An 18641-nucleotide genomic window follows, 5' to 3' on the forward strand; every position below is an offset into this window, starting at 1 on the left:
CACATTCACACACATCCACAGCACAAGCATGCACATTGTGGCAAACATTCACACATGCAAAGATAAAAAAATCACTCGTGTCTGTATCTCTCCTTCTTTGCGCCGTAGGTTTGCATTGTGTGGTCTGATCATTGGATTTGGACTCCCAACCACTTAAACCTCAACACACATGCTTTCACATGCAGAACACTCATTATACCCCCCCACCCCCCCCCTCCCCCAACTGCTGTTTAAACCCCCCCCTCCACCAGGCAGCAGATACAGATCCTTGAGCTGTACAAATTCAGAAGCGATGTGCAATTTCCGCCATCTTCAGACGGCATCGCTACCATCCTCATCGACTTTTACCATAACTGTGTGGTGAAGTATCGTTCTTTTAAATTAGTGTTCTCCAGTACCGCCATGTAGAGCCAGAGATTTCTTTTTTTTCAGCCTCTCACAACCAATTGATACTCTCATCCTTACTCAAGGAAATTTAAACTCAAGAACGTGTGTCTGACTGAAGACGCAGTCACTTACCTTGACGGCTCTTTTTACTTACAATTTCTGCAACCTGTTATTATGGAGGGCCCGACAGAGTTGTCCTTCTGTCAGTGTGATATGAGGATAAGAAAAAAATAACTCTTTTATGTAAGAAGACGCAATAAGGGACTGTCATTCTCTACTAGTCTACCTGTCTGTAGGATAAATAAACTTGGGCCTCAGTGCTTTTTGGAAGAGACAGCTGTCGAGTGTCCGGCTATCATCTTTCTCACATTTGAGCATTATTTTTCACTCTCAAAGTAGCATCTTCTAGTGAGGAATGTATCTATTATAGAGAATATTATAATGTTTGGGAAATCATTTATCCACAACAAACCGATGGCCAATGCACTCCCTTACAAGGACTTTATCAGTTTCGTTTTTTTTAGATGCTTGGTAGAAGAAAAATCTTAGAAAGACAGTAAACACCTGTGCATCGCACTGCAGCGTTAGTGGTACACATCTGTGTAATATCCTTGGTATTCTCAGTCTTCTGAATCTTTAGCCTAATGCTTAAAAAAAGGTACTATAAAACACAGCAGCTAAAGCACATTTAGTAATCAAACTGATGATAATTGAAATGAATGATTTTGTTTTTCTAAATAAAAAATGTGATAATGAGAGACGGTGAAACTAATCTGTGCCATTATCTCTCCATTCGTGCATTTGTATTTAAAGACAATAAGTGATTACACTCATCCTGCCCGTCCCTTCTTCTGAACATAATTAATATGGTGGTTTGCGTTATTTGAGTTCTTGGGAGCAGCTGCAGTGCCTGGTGTCCAAGGCCCATTGACTTTCTCACAATGTAACCTTGCTGGAAATGCCAGAACATTACTCACCCTGCTCCGTTTTGCCCACTCACTACATTATTCTTACCCACTTAACCGCATCTGATTTCATATATTTGCACACACAAAAAAACATCCCCGGTGTATAATATGCAGTATACCTGAAATAGTTTCACTTGGATATGATTACCATGTGCTGAGAGCCTTTGTTATTTATGACGCAGGTCTCCCTCCGTCTACGCGCACCACCGCATCATCCGTCACTGTCACTACTTTTGTTTGACTCGATTTCAGAGCGCGGGGTCTTCAATGAGGGAGCGCTGGTCACATTCATTCACTCACAGGGGCAATCTGTGGTCTTAAATGACAAGAGCAGAGCCCACACGTTTAAGCTGAAGCCTTCGATTACCCCTGTGGGTGCCCTCGTGAGAAGGCTAACTGCTGCTCTGCTCTGCTCAGCACATTTGGCCCCGTTCCTTCAAGAGCTCTCGTCCCCTAGTTCATCTCATCTAAACAACCACCGACTCCTCAGTTACTCCCCGCTTCGCCATTCACCTCCTCCCTTCCTGACACCTTACGGCGCACAACACTGGGCCCACAGGCAATGGACAGAATTGAAGTGTCATAAAAAAGAAGTACATTCATGTCCCTAATGTGTCTTCAAGGCAGAAAGCTTGGAGGTTGTTTTCCTCTCTGCACAACTGGCGAAGTGCTGTTCATTGCCGTTGCTCAGTAACCCCACCAGGGAGATGTGATGCCTCGCAGAATGAGTGGGAAAAATGTTCTTTATGCAGACAAAGAAATGTTTGGAAGCCGCAGGAAGTTTTCCCCAGTTAGACATAACTAATGCCCAAACGGGAGGTTTATCTTTTTCATTTTCCATTTGTGTTTCTTTAAGATTCCCGTAATGTTGAAATACATTATTTCCAAGCGAGCAGAGAGGGAGGATGGATTTTAAATGTCATTCTTAGCAGCAGTTACCTTTTGGATCTCATTGAGGCGGCTTGTGGTGCAAGAAATGACAGCTTACAAACATTTCATTTTCAGCATTGTTTGGACCATGTAATATGTAATTACTCTCTGCACCTCTTTTTCGGCAGAGATAAGGAGGATGCTTTGGCGGCCCCTGATGATAGATGTAGAATTTTTCTGAAAGAGCATGCACAAATGTACAGTTTTCAAATTTGGGGTTTACGAGTTAGAAATATTCACCTACTGTAGATCAGAAAACCTGATCAAAGAATGACAAACCGTGTCTTCTAAAATCAGTTTAATTCTCTTCTGGCTACTTCATTTATTTTACTAAATTAGATATTGTAGAATGGCAAAGACAGAACATGTTCATTTAATCAACTATATTTCCATAAAGAGGGGTTTATAACAAAGGCATTCATTTGTCTTAGAAGTATTAAACATTATCCCTAATGAATACACAGTCTCAGAATATGTTAAAACATCTATTTCTAACATGCAAATGAATAATTAAGCCTTTGTGATGAATCCATCTTGATTGTTAAGCGATGTGCATTTCCTGCCAGTACTGCTTATAAGATTTTAAGTTCCTACGAGTAAGAGGGGAATGTCTTTCACTCTCCTCATGCAGACCAACAGTCCCAAAGGAATGCGGCATGTGGCTAATATATCTTTATTGATGCGATTGTGTGCTTGGAAGGTGAGATGAGAGGCAGGTGCTTGGGAGAAAGAGAGACGACAAGCATACTGTAAATTACTTTTGTGCAGTCTTGTGTGTGAATTTATTGACGGAAATGACCCAAAGGCCATTCTTAGACGTACAGAAGCTATACGATTTGTCAGAGATGAAAACAACTCAAGTTCTGAAGAAACACGAGGCCGAGGCTTATTGCTGATATCTGAAAGGTATGAAGCCCTGCCCCATCCATCTTGGTTGGGTCACAATACTTCATTTTCCCTCATTTCTCTGAAAGGGGAAAATATGATTCCACCAATCGATCGCTGCATAAATGTGTTGCCTCGTGATGAAAGATGAGGTGTGCTTTGCTTTTATGTGATCAGATTAACCCCCTGCTGGGAGTGGGCTCTCTGCTCTGCCCCGGTTCTCCTGCGGTGTCAGGGTGCATGTGATGGGCACTTAGAAGGATTAGTGTTGCTGTGGTGCTTTGTTTGTGTTGAGCTATCACCCGGGACATTTCACTAACCAGAGGATTATATTGTCAGCCACTGAAGACGGTTTTATATCTAGTAGCCTTCACTGAATTTAAGAGGGCCCAGAGTGTGCTTTTAAGATTGTAAATGGATGAGCCTAATGAATATTTTGCAGAACGGATATTCTTCTTCTTGGTTCCTATAAATTCCGTACAGAAAGGGTGTAAATGAATGACTTTTTTTTCTGGCTTTTGAGTAAGATAGTATTATTATACAATAATGTTTGATTAAATTTGTTAAAACCCGTTCTCAGTCAGTGCAGCAATTAAAATAGTTTTGAGGGTTTTCAATAGCTTAGCTAATTGCCGTGCTGCTCGGTGGTTTTGGAGACATTCAGCCTCCTCTCCCCTTTTGTGCGCACACAAGACTAGATCAGAAACTGTCTCTGATAAGGGTTTTAAACTTCTTGACTTTGCCAATGGCATTTTCTCCATCAGCGCGGCAGTTGACATTTATATCCAGCCCTCCAAGTGCCCCAAATACCCTTTACATCCCATTGTTCTGTGGCTGAAAATAAAGAAGTTATGTCTCATACTGACCGACAGTAGGTCCATTGATGGTGACTTCAAGGTCCCCTCAGCAGTCCCTCTACAAAGAAAGCTTCCAAATAGAGCAAATGTTTAACAAAAGTAAATGCCACATAAATATCACGTCTTAATCTTTTACCTTGTGGACTTGTGGAAATTTGGGATTCCACAAAGCTTTAGATATGTCAGTACTAGAAGACAAAACAAGATGCGCCTCCCTCTTTCAAACACAATCAGTAAAGAAAAAAAGTGTTGTCACTTCCTGATACTAACAATGGATTAGAGAGGAGCAGATAACAGCATCAAACAGCATGTAAATGGCATGTTATGGTCGGTTTAACACGTGTCTTGAGGTGATTTTCTGAGCCTCTATTTGATATTTTACAATAACTGTGAATTGCTACTTAGGTCCGTCTGCGTTCTTTTTGTTAGATGTTGAAAAGATGAGCATGAAAGAAAGAACTTTTTACAGTCACAATCAAACGATGAATGAAAGTTTACAGGCATCTTGATTTAAAGAGTTTATTACTGTCAACAAATCCAAAGAAAAATAAAAACCCTACTCTCACTGCCAAGCACACACTGTGTTCTTAAAACACAAATCTTCCAAGATGAATCACAAATGGACTTGAGACATTTCGCTCAAAGCTACAAACGTTGACATCATAGAAGGTTGGGGAGTTGGAAAAACGTTTGTGGCAGTTGTTACTCAAACATAAATAGTACATTTGTTGAGGACTAATTTCAGCCGTGGATTAATCTAATTTGGGAACTGATGTGTGCTGAAAAAACAGGGCCACGTTCGTGATAAGGAAGGAAAATAATCACCAAGTGTGTGATGTGTTTTTGAACTCAGTGGAATAACATAGAGCAAGTGTTGATTGTTAGCAGAATAAATTAATTGCGGATTTGGTCTTTGCATATGATTTCTCAACAATAAAAAACACGAGGAACATTTCCAGACTTTTCCTTTGAGACTTTTCACGGACCGAAACAGTAAAAACTGTAAAAATACAATAAAAAAAATGGATGCACAGACAAATGGACCCGATTTAGATTTCCCATGCCAGCCTTATCAGTGACCACTTGTGTTTTTTTTTTGGGTTGTTTTTTATCGCAGTGAGAAATGAGACAGTAAGAGTTGCATCAGCAGGCTGGAAAGCAGTGAACTCTTAGAGGTGTTTCTACAGCAGGCGAGTGCAATGCTGTGTTCCTGATGGCTCTACAAGGAAAAAAAAAAGTGGTCCAATTTTAAACTGAATGTCGACCACGCTCATCATCTCTTGCTGTGCTGTGATCTTTGGACTTTTCCTGAACACTTACAAAAAGTCAATCCACCTCCCACTTCCCAACTCCATCCCCCATTGCTGTTCGTTTTCCCAACACTTACCTCGGACACCTCCCCCCCTGCAGATTTCATACAAGAAAATCTGTTTGATGAATGTATTACTGAAGTCAGGCCAACTTAATATGTTTGATCAGGGACTGGTTGCAATATTCACACGTGGTGGAGGATAAAGATAGGATGAGAAGAGGAGGAGGGAGGCAAGATGAAGGGATTATATTTCTTGGGTGAAGTTTTCCTTTGGTCGCCAGGGACAAGAACAGGTGATTATAGCAAGCGCTTTGAATCTAAGCCACACATGGCTGTCTTGGGGACGTGAATGCTTTAATACCATTTTGAGAGCGTAGATTAGAAGTTGGTTGCTGCATATTGTAGGAATTCCATGGGAAATACTTTAAATGCATTTTCATTTGGAGTCCCATGCTCCTGTGGGCCCCCTGGCTCACACTACATGAATAGAACATCAAGACATTAAATCCTGAGCATCTGTGTGATGAGGAGACCAGTCCGGTTCAGCCGCATGTGTGATATGCGCTCAGACTCCTCGGCCCACGTCCTGAGGGGTTGGCAGTGCCAAAGAAATCCTGCACAAGAGTTTACAGCAAGGATTTACCACAGGGGTTAAGTTATCAGCACAAATCATCCCCTTTTTCATTTGCAGAAACAGTCCCGCAGACATGATTTACAAGTACAGTAGCCGCAGACATGAAATCCAAGGGCGACTCAGAGCTGCAAATCACACCGGCTTTGCCTCTCTATTCAAGGCGGTCCTATTGGTGTCAAGGAAATGGACATATTCTAAATCTGAAGTTGCAAATTACAAGATTTTTTTCAGCTGTAATGAGTATTATACCCGTTATAGTATTACAGCGTCATCTGTAAGTGGGAACTAGGACAGTGTGTCGCATCTCCCAGAGAAAAAGAAAGACGGGAAAATCCTCTCACTGTGCTGTAAGCATGATCGAGCACCAGCTCAGCAACTGCTCCCCTCTTGACATTGCTCTCTATCTTGTCATTTTCAAGTATAAACATCATTCTCTCAGTCAAAACTGTGTACCAGCAGTAGACACTCACTGTGAACTGCCTCAGAGGATGTCTTCACATCTTTCTGTATTCCTCCGCATCGGGGAGGCAGTGGTGTATAGAAATACAGGTTAACTCTGGAGTCGGAGTAGAGAAGGCTGGCAAAACACAAAAACATACAAAAAAGCAACTGTTTACAGAACAGTGCAACGGATTTATATTTATGATTCATTTTTATTATTTCCATGGCTTTGTTACCCATATCAGTGTCAGCCTTCATACTATTAACTATGACTATTATATAGAATAGAGCTCTGTAATTAGGTTCAGCTGTGTGGTTGTTTTTTTCATTCGGCAACACAATTTCCCCCGCTGCCGTAGGGACACAAAAAAATGGTGTTTATTTGAGAATCTAATGGACTTGTGTAGCGAAATAGAACCAGCTGCTTATGCCTGGACATGAAAGTCATAACGGATAAAGAGGGATCAGATCTTAACTCACCGATCGATTCATTAGGCACCCCATGAGGCTGGGTTACAGTCAGACACAGCGCCTTATGATTAAAGGTAAATAATGAAAATGGCATTTTAGCACCAGGAGCTCGCCATAGCTTGCCATATTACTGTAAACTGCCTGGTGCGTGGCACAGAACCAGACATGATATCCTTTTTCACTACTCTCTCCTTATTGGAGATGATTAGTAGATGAATACATGAATACATGAGGTAATTTGCATCAGTGGTATATATATATATATATATATATCTCCTCCAGTCTGCATGTAAAAGTTCAGATTTAATGTTATTTAAAGACCAGATTTTAAATGTGTATCCTAAGCATTAAGTTAAAACTGGTTTGTGAGAGCAGGGTTGTTCCTTTTTGAAGCGCTGCTCCTGCTGTCTGATGCTGGTTCCGTCCATCTGGCCACAGCCGGTCATTCCTCTGTTGCCATGGATCATCACAAATCACTGCCACGCCACATCCACAACAGCACAGAGACTTCGGGGCAGAAAATCAATGGGCTCTCATGGGCTACTCCATCAGTTCAAATATCTGGAACTTGATGGTGAAGAGTAACTGGGGGAAGGGGGAGATTTGCAGGATGGAGGGCGGGATGGAAGCAGGTTTGAGGGCCACATATGTGAGGTTGGATCGACATACCGGATAGTTAAAGATGGGAGTGTGCCGTGGCTGTGAGCAAAACTGGTACGAAAGAAAGAGAGAGACAACAAATGCTGGATATCATTTGATGTTTTTGGTAATACCAGTGCCACAATGACACCTTTAAAAAAAAACAACAAACTTAGCACAGAGGTTTTCAAACTGTGAGATATGTCTCCTCAGTTGGGGCGCGGGAGAGTTGAAGGGGAGGCGTGCAGTCAGAGACGCGAGGCGAAAGGGACAGGTGCATGCTGGTGTTCTAAAAAACAATGCGAAGTTAGACATTGTAGTTTGGACCTCTGATTTGCCTTTTTGTTTTCACTAAACAAAATTTCTCAGTGGATCAATGTCAATTTAATGGTGTCTTAATACAGTAAATGTGGTAGAAGTTTGTAAATTAGATCAGGAAATATTTGATCAAATGATAAGTAAAGAAAAGTTCTATCTTCCAACTCCATACAGCATATGCCTCCCACTAATTGCCTTAGTATACCGTTTTTGCAGCAGTAACATTTTGTACTAACAGGAACGTATACAGTACATTATGTGCACACAGAGGATATCAATCAAACTGCAGTGTGGAAATGCCACTGCCAATTACACTTCACAAAGAGAAAGCAATATCGTTTTCAAGATCTTCCTCAAGCTGTGTCTCCACCATCAACAATTAGTTTTAATATTTTACAGCGGGGAGGAGCTCCTACTTTTCCTTTGTGCATTGCATCAAAGGATTAAAGTGCATATTAACAGCACTAAATGTCTGTGATTCTATCACTTTTCCAGTGTGATTTACTTAAAACCGGGTTAGAATTACTGTTTGGAGCATGAAATTGGGTCCGACCTGGCATTTGATGGAAACTTTTCATATCTGACAGTATTGAAGCATATAAGGCGATTGGAATGAAGGAGAAAGGGATGTAGGAAGGAGACAGGAGATGAAGTCATAAGAGGAAAAACCTAAATCAAAAGATATACAAATTGAGGGAAACAGATTGTCACATTGAAAAGGATCGAAGGCTGGAGGGAATGAGGACAAGACTGATAAGCAAGTGACTCAGAAAGACGCAAGTGTTTTGAATTGGGTCTAACAAATGCTTTCAAATAAGAGCAGCGGCTCATGAAGGTGATGTCATATTCAAATGTCTCCAACAAACCATTTAACATTCACTGCAAGAAGTGACTGTAGATATGATTGCCTCAGGTTGCAGGCAATGCATGCAAATGTTATGTTAAATGTGGTCGTGAGTTATTTCCTCCAATTTTTCCTCATTCTGCTCTTTGATTTCACGCCTGGCTCAGGTTTTGTTGATGGAGTTTAGACAATGAATCTTCATCATGCAGCCATAAGTACCATGACGCATGACCAGAAGTGGATTACTCCAAGTGTTTTCACCTCAGTTGTTGAAACTGAGTCCTTTTTTGTGTCTTTTTGTTTCAGTGGTGGATAGCAAGGTGATGCTGGAGGGCCTGCAGAGGTATGGCCCCACGCCAATCTATCTGCCTGTCAGCTACCGGATCCTCAGCGCTGAGTCAGCGTTCTTCCTACAGGAGGCAAACCAGGACTTAATGAGGAACTCCAGCCTGCAGGCTCGCACTGAGTCCTTCTTCATCCACCAGGCCCGGCAGATGCCCTTCATCAATGCTAGCTACGGGCCGCTGTCTGTCCAGCAGCCCGTCCCTCTGGAGCTGCTGCAGACCGCCCCGGGGCCATTTAACACCCCCCCCTTCACGACGTCGTCAGTGGCGACATCGGCATCATCGTCGCCTCTCTTCACATTCAACTGGAAGGTCCACACCTATATTATCAGTGAGAGGATTCACCCCAGTTGGCCAAAGGTCCAGGTGTTGTTCTACATTGCAGGGAGGGACTGGGATGACTACAGCGCCATCCACAAGCTGCCCTGCATCCGGATGTTCGCCTTCCACGAGACTCAAGAAGTGCGCGGAACATGCAGGCTAAAAGGCGAGCTGGGGATATGTGTTGCCGAGCTGGAGCCCCTCGCCAGCTGGTTCAGCCTGCCCACTGTCAGACCGGGGAGGCAGAGGGTCTCTGAGCAGGCCCAGGGCACTCCTGTGGAGCTCTACTACATGGTTCAAACCACGGACAGCGGAGACTGCAGCTCGGAGGATTCAAGAAAGGGCAGCTCCGTTCACACAGACCAGCAGAGGCCGATGGGCTACTTCGCAGGGCACACACCTATGCAGCGCATTGGGAGCGTCAGGCTGTTTCAGCCGCTCGCGGAGCTAAAGCTGGACAATAACTTTGTGGTGATGGCCCCCTCCAAACCCATCCGGCAGAGAGAGACAGTCTCCACTTTTCTGGCTCTGTCCACGCTTTCTTCAGTGCCAATTTTCACCCTCAGGTGAGTCAGCCTCCTCCTGGGAGAACACAGTTCACTCTGCCGCTCTACTGATTATCTCGCACTCTCTGAACTCATTTAAACAGACAACATTGGGCATGAAAGAAGTTTAAAAAAAGGCATTGGCTGACTTTTAGAGAAAGATAACACTTCACAACCACAAATTTGACAATGCATGTTTGTCTCAAATTGTGCCAAGGCACGCAAGAGGAGGAAATTATTCATCATTGTTTCTCTGAGTCATACACTGAAATGAATTTGTAGGCAACACAGTTACAGTACTACCATGTATTTACTACACTACACTGTTGTGGCTTGTTTAATCAAAATACTCTGCAGTTGGCAAAATCAGGGATTATTTTCTGGCGTTAGAGATTTGAAAATGTGTCGATGATAAGCCTTTGATTTGCCACACCAGACTCCAGTCCACAGACAATGTTGCCATGACACTGCTAGTCAACTGCCCAGCATCAGTTACGTCATTAATCCTGTTTATTTAGGTCATTTGTCTGCCCATTAGAAAAACATGATATCGCAAATGAAAAACATAATATTACAAATGAAAAGAAGCGTTGACAAGACAGTGGTGAGCAAGCCGTCCCTCGTGTAATCAATTACCGTGCCTTATTGTGGGAAACAACGCAGACAGACAACACTCTCAGATATCTTTCTCCTGCTTTGCTTTTGCAGAGTACATTTTCATTTCAGCTGGCGGGCGTTTTTTGTGAAGTCACATTGTTTCAGTGACAAAGAAAGAGCTCGCCGCATGAAAGTGGAAGCACAAGCTGTTTCACAATGTTCAATTTAAGTAAAAAGCTAAAAAAAACAGAAAGTTTAAAGATAGTTCATTTATGGTACTATTCTGTCTGTTTACAGTTAAGGTCTCATGTTTATTGTTTGGTACCACCCTTAGAATATGTATTTTTTCTGGTTTACACAACATTATAATCTTCTATAATCTGAATACCGCTAAAGATTAAATATATATATATATTAATTGCAATGGCTAAAGTGCTTTACAGAGAAGGTTTGTTGGTGTTTATTGTAACCTTCCAAGTCATTTTGGAGAAACATTACAGATATTTTGTTGTGCTTAAAACCTTGCAAGCTGCCTCTTTGACAGAGCGGCGGGGATTGTTTTGACTGGATAACACCTTAATTATACCCCCGCGCGTTTTATAAAGATTGTTTTCATGTACTCACCTTCAAAATTGAGGAAAATGTGTATCTGAGGTGTTTCCACCGAACAACAACAAGGTATAGTTTTTGATTCATTGAGTTTTGTCTCACACAAATTACCATTCAAAGTGACTACAATTGCTCCTTGTTGTGCGATGCAAATTAAGGTGTAAGGAATATGCATTCCACGGGTTACTTTAATGCCGGAGATCTAAATCATGGCAGATGAAGCAGTTAGCAGCCTCAAAGTGGAGCTGTGACAGAGAGCCCTGGCAATTTGTCAACCCTGGGTGAGCAGGAAATCTGCCAAAAAGCCTCATTGCTTTTCCTCTTGCTCAAGTGATGATGAACTCCCATGAAGTATTAGCGCTCGCAGTGTGTGTTAATCACATTTGTCAGCATGTGTGTAAATGGGAACTTTAGAGGCGGTGTTTTTCTCTCAGTGGCATTTTGCACCAGTGTTGCACCCCGATCGTTCAGAAGTTCATCTTTTTTATGTTTTCCGTTGGGATGGGACTTCAAATTCAACCAAAAAGTACCTCATTAGCAACCAAAAGATTAAACCTCAAAGTGATGGACGATCACATGCTACTTTACAGCACTTGACTGCCAGTTTACCCGGCTCTGTAATTGAACACCCGGACGCGGATGATTAATCTCGCCTCCACTTTGTTGTGCATTGCTTTTTATGTTACAGGGTTAAACCTGTGGTGCTATTCAATGTATTTTTCTCTTAGCTGTTGGATTTCCTAATGATAAAGAAGAAACAACTTTTCTTAAAGCACTTGATATTCCCATGATGGCGGTGTGAATTCACATTCTGATCACAGGAGGCGGGGGCTGGAGGATGTGTGTGAGTGTGTGGATCTTTGTTCAAGACAGCCGTTCGGACTTGGTGTGTGGAACGCTGTATGTGTTTGCATACTGTCGCCCAGTGATTGCCGATTCACTGAGTGTGGGTGTGTGTTTATGGACAGTTTACTTTACAAGTCGCTCTTGTGAGTTTCCTCCTAGTGGCAAAGGCATCATTAACTATTTATGTTCCCTGGAGTTGCTCTCTTCTTCTCCCCATTATCTTTTATCCCCCCTCCCCCGGATCCATCTCCTCCCTTCTCCTCCAACACAGTCTAACTCGTGACAAAAGAATACTGAGAATCTCTCTGGACGTCCTTTATTCCAACATGTGCTGCAGGAATAAGTAGATGTTCTTCACTCTAGCACTTTTTTAAAAGGACTGTAAAACTCTTCAGGACATTAGGAGAATAATCGGGTGCACCATTAAATTCAGTTGGATTACCCATCCATCTTCTGGGTCACAGTGGTTAGAGAACATCTTGCGATGGGATCACACCAGCAGTGACGCCAAATTGAGCCAGGGGTGAAAAGTGGGGGGTGCTATCGCCCATCCTCTAAGTCGACTTTCATTTTGATTCAAACTACACACCTGTAAAGTTCCACGACTGTATCTTATGCAACTGCAAAGCTATCGCACTGACAGAATCTGTCCACAGACAGACAGAAATAGAAACACCTGGCAAAGTACTCAAAAGTTCCTGCTACAGAGGGTGTCTCCAGGATCACATTTTTGCCAGGATGACTCACACACAGACCTACAAGGGGAATAACTATCGCGGCTGGTAGATACACCAGTAGATCTCAGTACGGTGTATTAGTGTTTAAATCCTGTGCAGAAAGGTGACAAGCGGTCTGAATGCAAAGCAGTCATGTTATACATAAAAGTGGAGGTGAACAAATTGTTTGGTAAGATTAAAGCTACTTTTATTTTTCAGTTAATAAAAACATGTTTGTGCTCCAATGTTGTTGAGAACTTTAACCTGTTGATCACAAATACTATTTTTTTAGAGAAATCAGGTTGAAGCAAAATATGTACATGTACATTAAACCTCCAATATGACAAATAACTGACTGTTAATGCGAATGTTATGTTGGCCGTTTGTCCATCGTGATTCCATACTATACTGACAAATAGAGAAAAGTCAAGTCTACTGCTGATAAGACAGTTGATCTTTGGTATGGCTTTTTTTTTTTTGCTCTTAAAAATAATCATGTGTGTCTTTTGATTCCAAGTCTTCAGTTTTCATTAGCTTCCATCAACTGCCAAGAAACGAAATCATCTCTTATTCATCATAAACCTTTCAGCAGCGTACAAGATTATGAAATTACCTGCCATCCCATCACTTCCAACCAATTACAAATTAAGTAGGAATAATTTATGTTCCTCATGTGGCGTTACAAACGTGAGTGATAGCATTTAAAATATGTCCTTTAGTTGTCAAACATCCCCATGCCCAGTCAGCGTCTGTACCTTAGTTGCACAGCAAACTCAGCACACTAAAGCAAAGGGCTCTTTTATCGGCTATTTTCTCTCCCGCCTTATAGTGTAGTCGGCTGCATTTTATCTAATCCAAACTAAATCAAATTATTTTGCATGTAATTGCAGGCTGTTAACCCTAGCCGCTGGAAAAACACACAGACATGTGTGCACACACACAGAGTCATGAATATTCACGTCTACCATCACATGTGCGCACACGGATATACAGACACTCACACGCGTACATTGCATTGGACCTGCCCCGAGCCAACTGTAGAGTCATGGTGTGTTTGTCATGCGAAGGGCTCCCAGTGGAACCAGTAATTCCCTGCCTCATTAGCCGTGGAGAGAGTGGCGTAACAGGTTGGAAAAGGGTTCTCAGCTACTCCTTATTCAACATGCAAATGAAAACACCATTTCCTCCTGAACAAATTAACAGGCTTTTCAAAAGATAAACTGCCCCAGCTGTATTGTAATTTTGACTAAACAATCCAACATATTCCCACAGATCCCCACACCCACCCCCCCACCCTCGAGGGCAGTGTTGCTGATGAATACTAATTAATTTCTAATATCTGAGTGTGCAAAGGTATGAGTACGGGGAGGTTTTTCATACTGTGCCAGCTCAAACAGTCAGCAAGAGTGGTGTGATTATTCAGAGATTTAGCATGTTCAGTGTTATAAATAAAGAAGGACATTCAAGCCGAGGCCGGTTTGGAGTTCCTCAGACATGATGCAGTGCTTCGTGTCAGCTGAGTCCGATCCTTAACAGAGTTCGGGATCACAGGTCATGGGGCTTTGCCTGTTTGTTACTGCCCGTTTGTTTGGTGAAATATCAGCAGGAGAAAAGGTTGGAATAAAGATGTTCTCCTGAGTGTATTAGCCTTATCTCAACCTCACCCCTCTGTGAATTCGTTCTTGTTAAAAGGTCACCTAAGATAGGTATGTCTCTTTTCCATTTCTATTTCTGTTGTTATCTGTACTTTTCCTTGTATTCTCTCTCTCTCTCTCTCTCTCTCTCTCTCTCTGATACTCTTGCTTTGACATGTTCCTCCTCTTTGTGCTGAAACATTAGCAAAACAATTTGTTTTTTTTAGATTTAAATATCAGGAAGACTCTTGTAAATACTGACTCAATGTACCCGGCCCTTCTTTAACCATATCCACCTTTCAGTTGTTGTTGGGTTTTTTTTTAAGTTAGCCTGCTCACCAGTGTTTACTTTGAAAACACAGCTTTTCCTCATCTATGTATTAATAAGTAATTAGTCATTTGAGGCCTGGGGAGACCGTTCACTATTTAGATATTACTCTATTGGGCCTTGCCACCAGTTGCCCGCAGCAAGTGATTTTAATCCTTGTATTTTCGACCATAATGATTTCCCATCACTGTCCTCCACTTGAAACTGATGAATTTATTGGACACTGAAAGCCCAGAATGTTGGCTGTCTTCCATTTTTCGTTGCTCTGTCCATCTGCCTTTGGAAAAGGCTACAAGTCCCCAAGGGAATTTCGTGTTCCCACAGCCTGGAAAAGGGCTGCACGAACGCCATTCCGACTGACACACGCCTCTGAGACTTTGACTATCGACAGGGTCAGGGGTCGCTTCGGGTTTTCTCTCTGGTTGCTTTGAACTTGTGAAAGTCTTGCAGGCCTTTTATAAGGGCAGCAGAGGGAATGAAGGGAGCTGGAGTGGGGTTTGCCCAAGAGAGTGGTGCTCCATATCTGGGCTAGTGATAGGATTACAGAGTAAGTATAGAAAATGTGTAGGGAAGTGTATCAGATGTTTCAACATGTATCAAGACACGTAGTCCACCATCTGACATGAAAACAACTCAGATCGTGTTGTAATCCCAAACCACAGACTGTATATAAGAAGTGCACGTAGTTACCCTGACGTCCCCGATTGGTTTGTGTGCTACGGTTTTGAAGCCTCGAGTTCCTCTGAGGTAATAGATGAAGTAGGAGAAGTAGGGTCATTTTCTCAATCAGACTTCTTTTTGCAACCAGAGGAGTCTTCCTTGATTGCCAATGGAATGCAAGTTTAAGGCACTTGCGCATTGGCTTCACTTGTTAGGAGGTTTCTTTCTGACACAATTTCACACAAAATGTTGTTCTAATCTGTCATTGTGCATCGATGTAGCCACATTTCTGGCTCTGATATTGGCATTTGGATATGTATTGTTTATTAGGTAATACTATAGCTGTACAGTTAAGTTATTCTTGCAAAAATGTGTCTCACACTTCTCAAAATATATTAGCTTTAAATATGCATAGTTTTAACACATGAAAACAAATAATGTGTGTTTCACCAAGAATTGTTCTAACTTTGTCATTAATCTGCTGCATTCTGAATCAGATGCAGATGGGGAAAACAACTTCATTGCTGCGACAAAAGGAGTGTTAGAAAAAGCAAGAAAATACCCCAAATCAATCAGAGATGTTTCTGAGATAAAAGAAGCAAGACCGAATAACTCTTCACTTTATTCAGGCTGTACATAACCCAGAATAGAATATCAAAAAAGTCCCAAAGATCTTAAACCTCTTTCATATTGGTTGGGAGATCCTCACTGTTTTCATGAACTCTCCACATTACATTTGGAAGCCAAAATGCCGACTCTGGGCCATTAGATAATTGCGCATGATGGTTCCTGACTAGTTAAATTTGAGCTCCTCATCATTGAACCCAAGATAGAGTAAGAATGACTTTGGTGCCTAAACTACAGCTTGGTAGCTACGACTCATCGTCTTAAAAATAATGAGGTGCTCACATTTTGCTGTCCGTCGGAATAGACACACTTTTAACTTCAGATATGCACATGGAAGCAAAGAATCATGCTTGAGCTGTAACTAAAGAGCAGACGCTCTGTGGAACAATATGCACACTATAGACACTAGATGTTGAGAAAGTGACTCTTCAGCCCCGATGCTAGTTTGTTATTCCAGCCATAATCAAGTGTGTATTTCAACAAGTCATTACACATTAAGCTGAAGCAGAGTTGACAGTGACCACTTTGATTGATTGATAAATCGAGACACTGCCAATGTGCTTAACACTCATACAACAACCACAAATAATGAATGCTTGCTCTCAGGCCACAACCATTACCAATAGTTTGTGGCGTATACTGTGCAGATTGGATTGACATCCAGTGTTTGATGTCAATTCAAACCAGAATGCCTTTTTAGTTTAGAGGGCATGATTTATATTTTTGTAATATTTATCCTTTTATCTTTTATTTTTATCTACCCGAGATGTTCCTCGTTGCCAGTGTTTTGGTACATTTTGTAAAAAAGGAAAAAAAGAAATAAGTTGAATGAAATCTTAATTAAAGAGGTAAAAATGAAACACCAAAGTATGGTTTACATGTTGTAATACCTTATCATTTGCAAGCGTCTTCATCATTTCAAGTGTTTGTTGTAAAGGGAATTGTTATTTTGTACAGAAGTATAATTTGTGAGGGCAAATGCAATATTGAAATGACTTGAATACCATTACAACCATTACGTTCTGAATGGACTGTGCAGCTTATATGATCGCACAGCAACGCTGACATCTAAAAACCTCGACCCCGACGATCTGGATTGCAGTTGAGAATTTTCTCACAGTTTTGTTGAAGCCAAAATGAAAACTGCTCTCTTCAATAAAACAGAAATATACTGGGGCACCAACGAGAGGAGATTGTCGTGAGGGATTTTTATTTTTTGTTTTAACAGCTGCTGCAAATCCTTTACTTATCCCACTGTTGTTAACATCTCCAGGCAACTCTTCTACTCCAACTTCTGGATCATTCTGAACTCCAGCTCCTGCAGTCTGAGTTGAAGATGATATACTGTATGTAGGGCTGGAGGGGTTGACAAACACGGTGGGATTAGGTAGTGAAGCAGTCCTGGCAGAATAAGCTCTGCTGGCTAACTGTGGGTTGGTCGCTCTCTCTCTCTCACAGTCACAAGCTTGGCCTTCTAATCACTTGTTTATCCTGCATGTTTCTCATAAGGATTTACTTTGATTTGTTTGATCCCACAGACTTGACAGCCATAACACAAACTCAAAGGCATGCAAATTTGAATGTGGACTTGAGGCAAAGAAATAAAGAGAGAGGGAGAAATGATTCAATGCTGGGGTTGTCATACCACGGGAGCCTGGTTAAGAAACTGCCACCAAGACAAACCAAATGCTCCTACTTATCACAGCTAAATACTTTAAGAAATTGTATCAGCCTCAGACGGGTTAGAGATGCACAAAGATTGAAACAGTCAAAAAAAACAATAAAGAAGGGTTCAGAGAGTAAGTGCAACCTGACCCGCCAGATGCCGCTTTTCCATCAAGAAAATCCTTCAGTGCCGTTCATTGCTCTTCTTTCAATGACGAGATACTATCCAGTTGTGATACAACAGATGCTTCTGCAGCACCTACGCTAACCTCTTTAGGGGCGGCCATTGTTGTTTTAAACGAACAGTTACCTCTCTGCGTCGTACCACACACACCTAAGCCCTGTCCGTAGCTGCCAGTAGCTCCTAACAGGACGCTGATTTGTCCGTGCTCTGGCATTCCGAACGCAAATACGCATTACTTGAAGCCTGACGTGATGGATTTTCATGTGATTTTAGTCATATTTCCATCGTGATCTCGTGACCGACCGGAATCCAGCTGCCGCGTAAGGTGACACGAAGTGTAGAGGACAAAAAATAAGGGACGCAAACAGCATGATGCTGACATGACTCAAAATACTCAAAGTAAAAACGTATTTTTTGTTAGTAATGATGACTAACCACATGTGAACTATGCCACAGCTTCACTTCATTCACAAAAGTAAAAATTTTGACCATACTACAGAATCTCTGTGGAAACCACAGAGGGGAGCTTTTCAGTGACTGTCATTAAAAGACAGGCGGTGTCCTAGATTACACAAAAACACGAGCCCTTTTACCTACAATCGATGCCTCGCTTTGGCTGAAGAAAATCAAAGGAGCTGCGTCTCTAAATTTGCAAGGATGTGTTTGTGCAGTTGGCCTGGTGCTATCTGTGCAAGCCTGTTACCTCTGTGCCTGTTGACTGAGAGTGTTTTTTTTCCATAGTGCTTGTTCTGATTTCTCCCTTCTTGCTCTCTCAAAATAGTCGGCCACTGTAATTGCGTAGATGAATGTCTTTTAAAGGTGAATAACGAAATACACAACTGATCATACTAGAGACGATATTGCAATGGGATCGCAACA

At 41.9% G+C, this 18641-nt stretch overlaps 1 protein-coding gene across 1 annotated transcript in view; it reads left to right on the forward strand.

Annotated features, from left to right (window-relative positions):
* Positions 1–18641, forward strand: part of LOC306710946 (transmembrane protein 132C) — a gene marked incomplete at both ends in the record, with an annotated part of 129650 nt that overhangs the window by 34746 nt on the left and 76263 nt on the right. Inside the window, one exon of the mRNA XM_079179693.1 lies at positions 8993–9917. Within this exon, the coding sequence (XP_079035819.1) occupies positions 8993–9917 (925 nt within the window). The remainder of the gene's footprint in view (positions 1–8992; positions 9918–18641) is intronic.

This window comes from Pholis gunnellus (genome assembly GCF_910591455.1).
Source record: "Pholis gunnellus genome assembly, chromosome: 18".
NCBI lineage: Eukaryota > Metazoa > Chordata > Actinopteri > Perciformes > Pholidae > Pholis > Pholis gunnellus.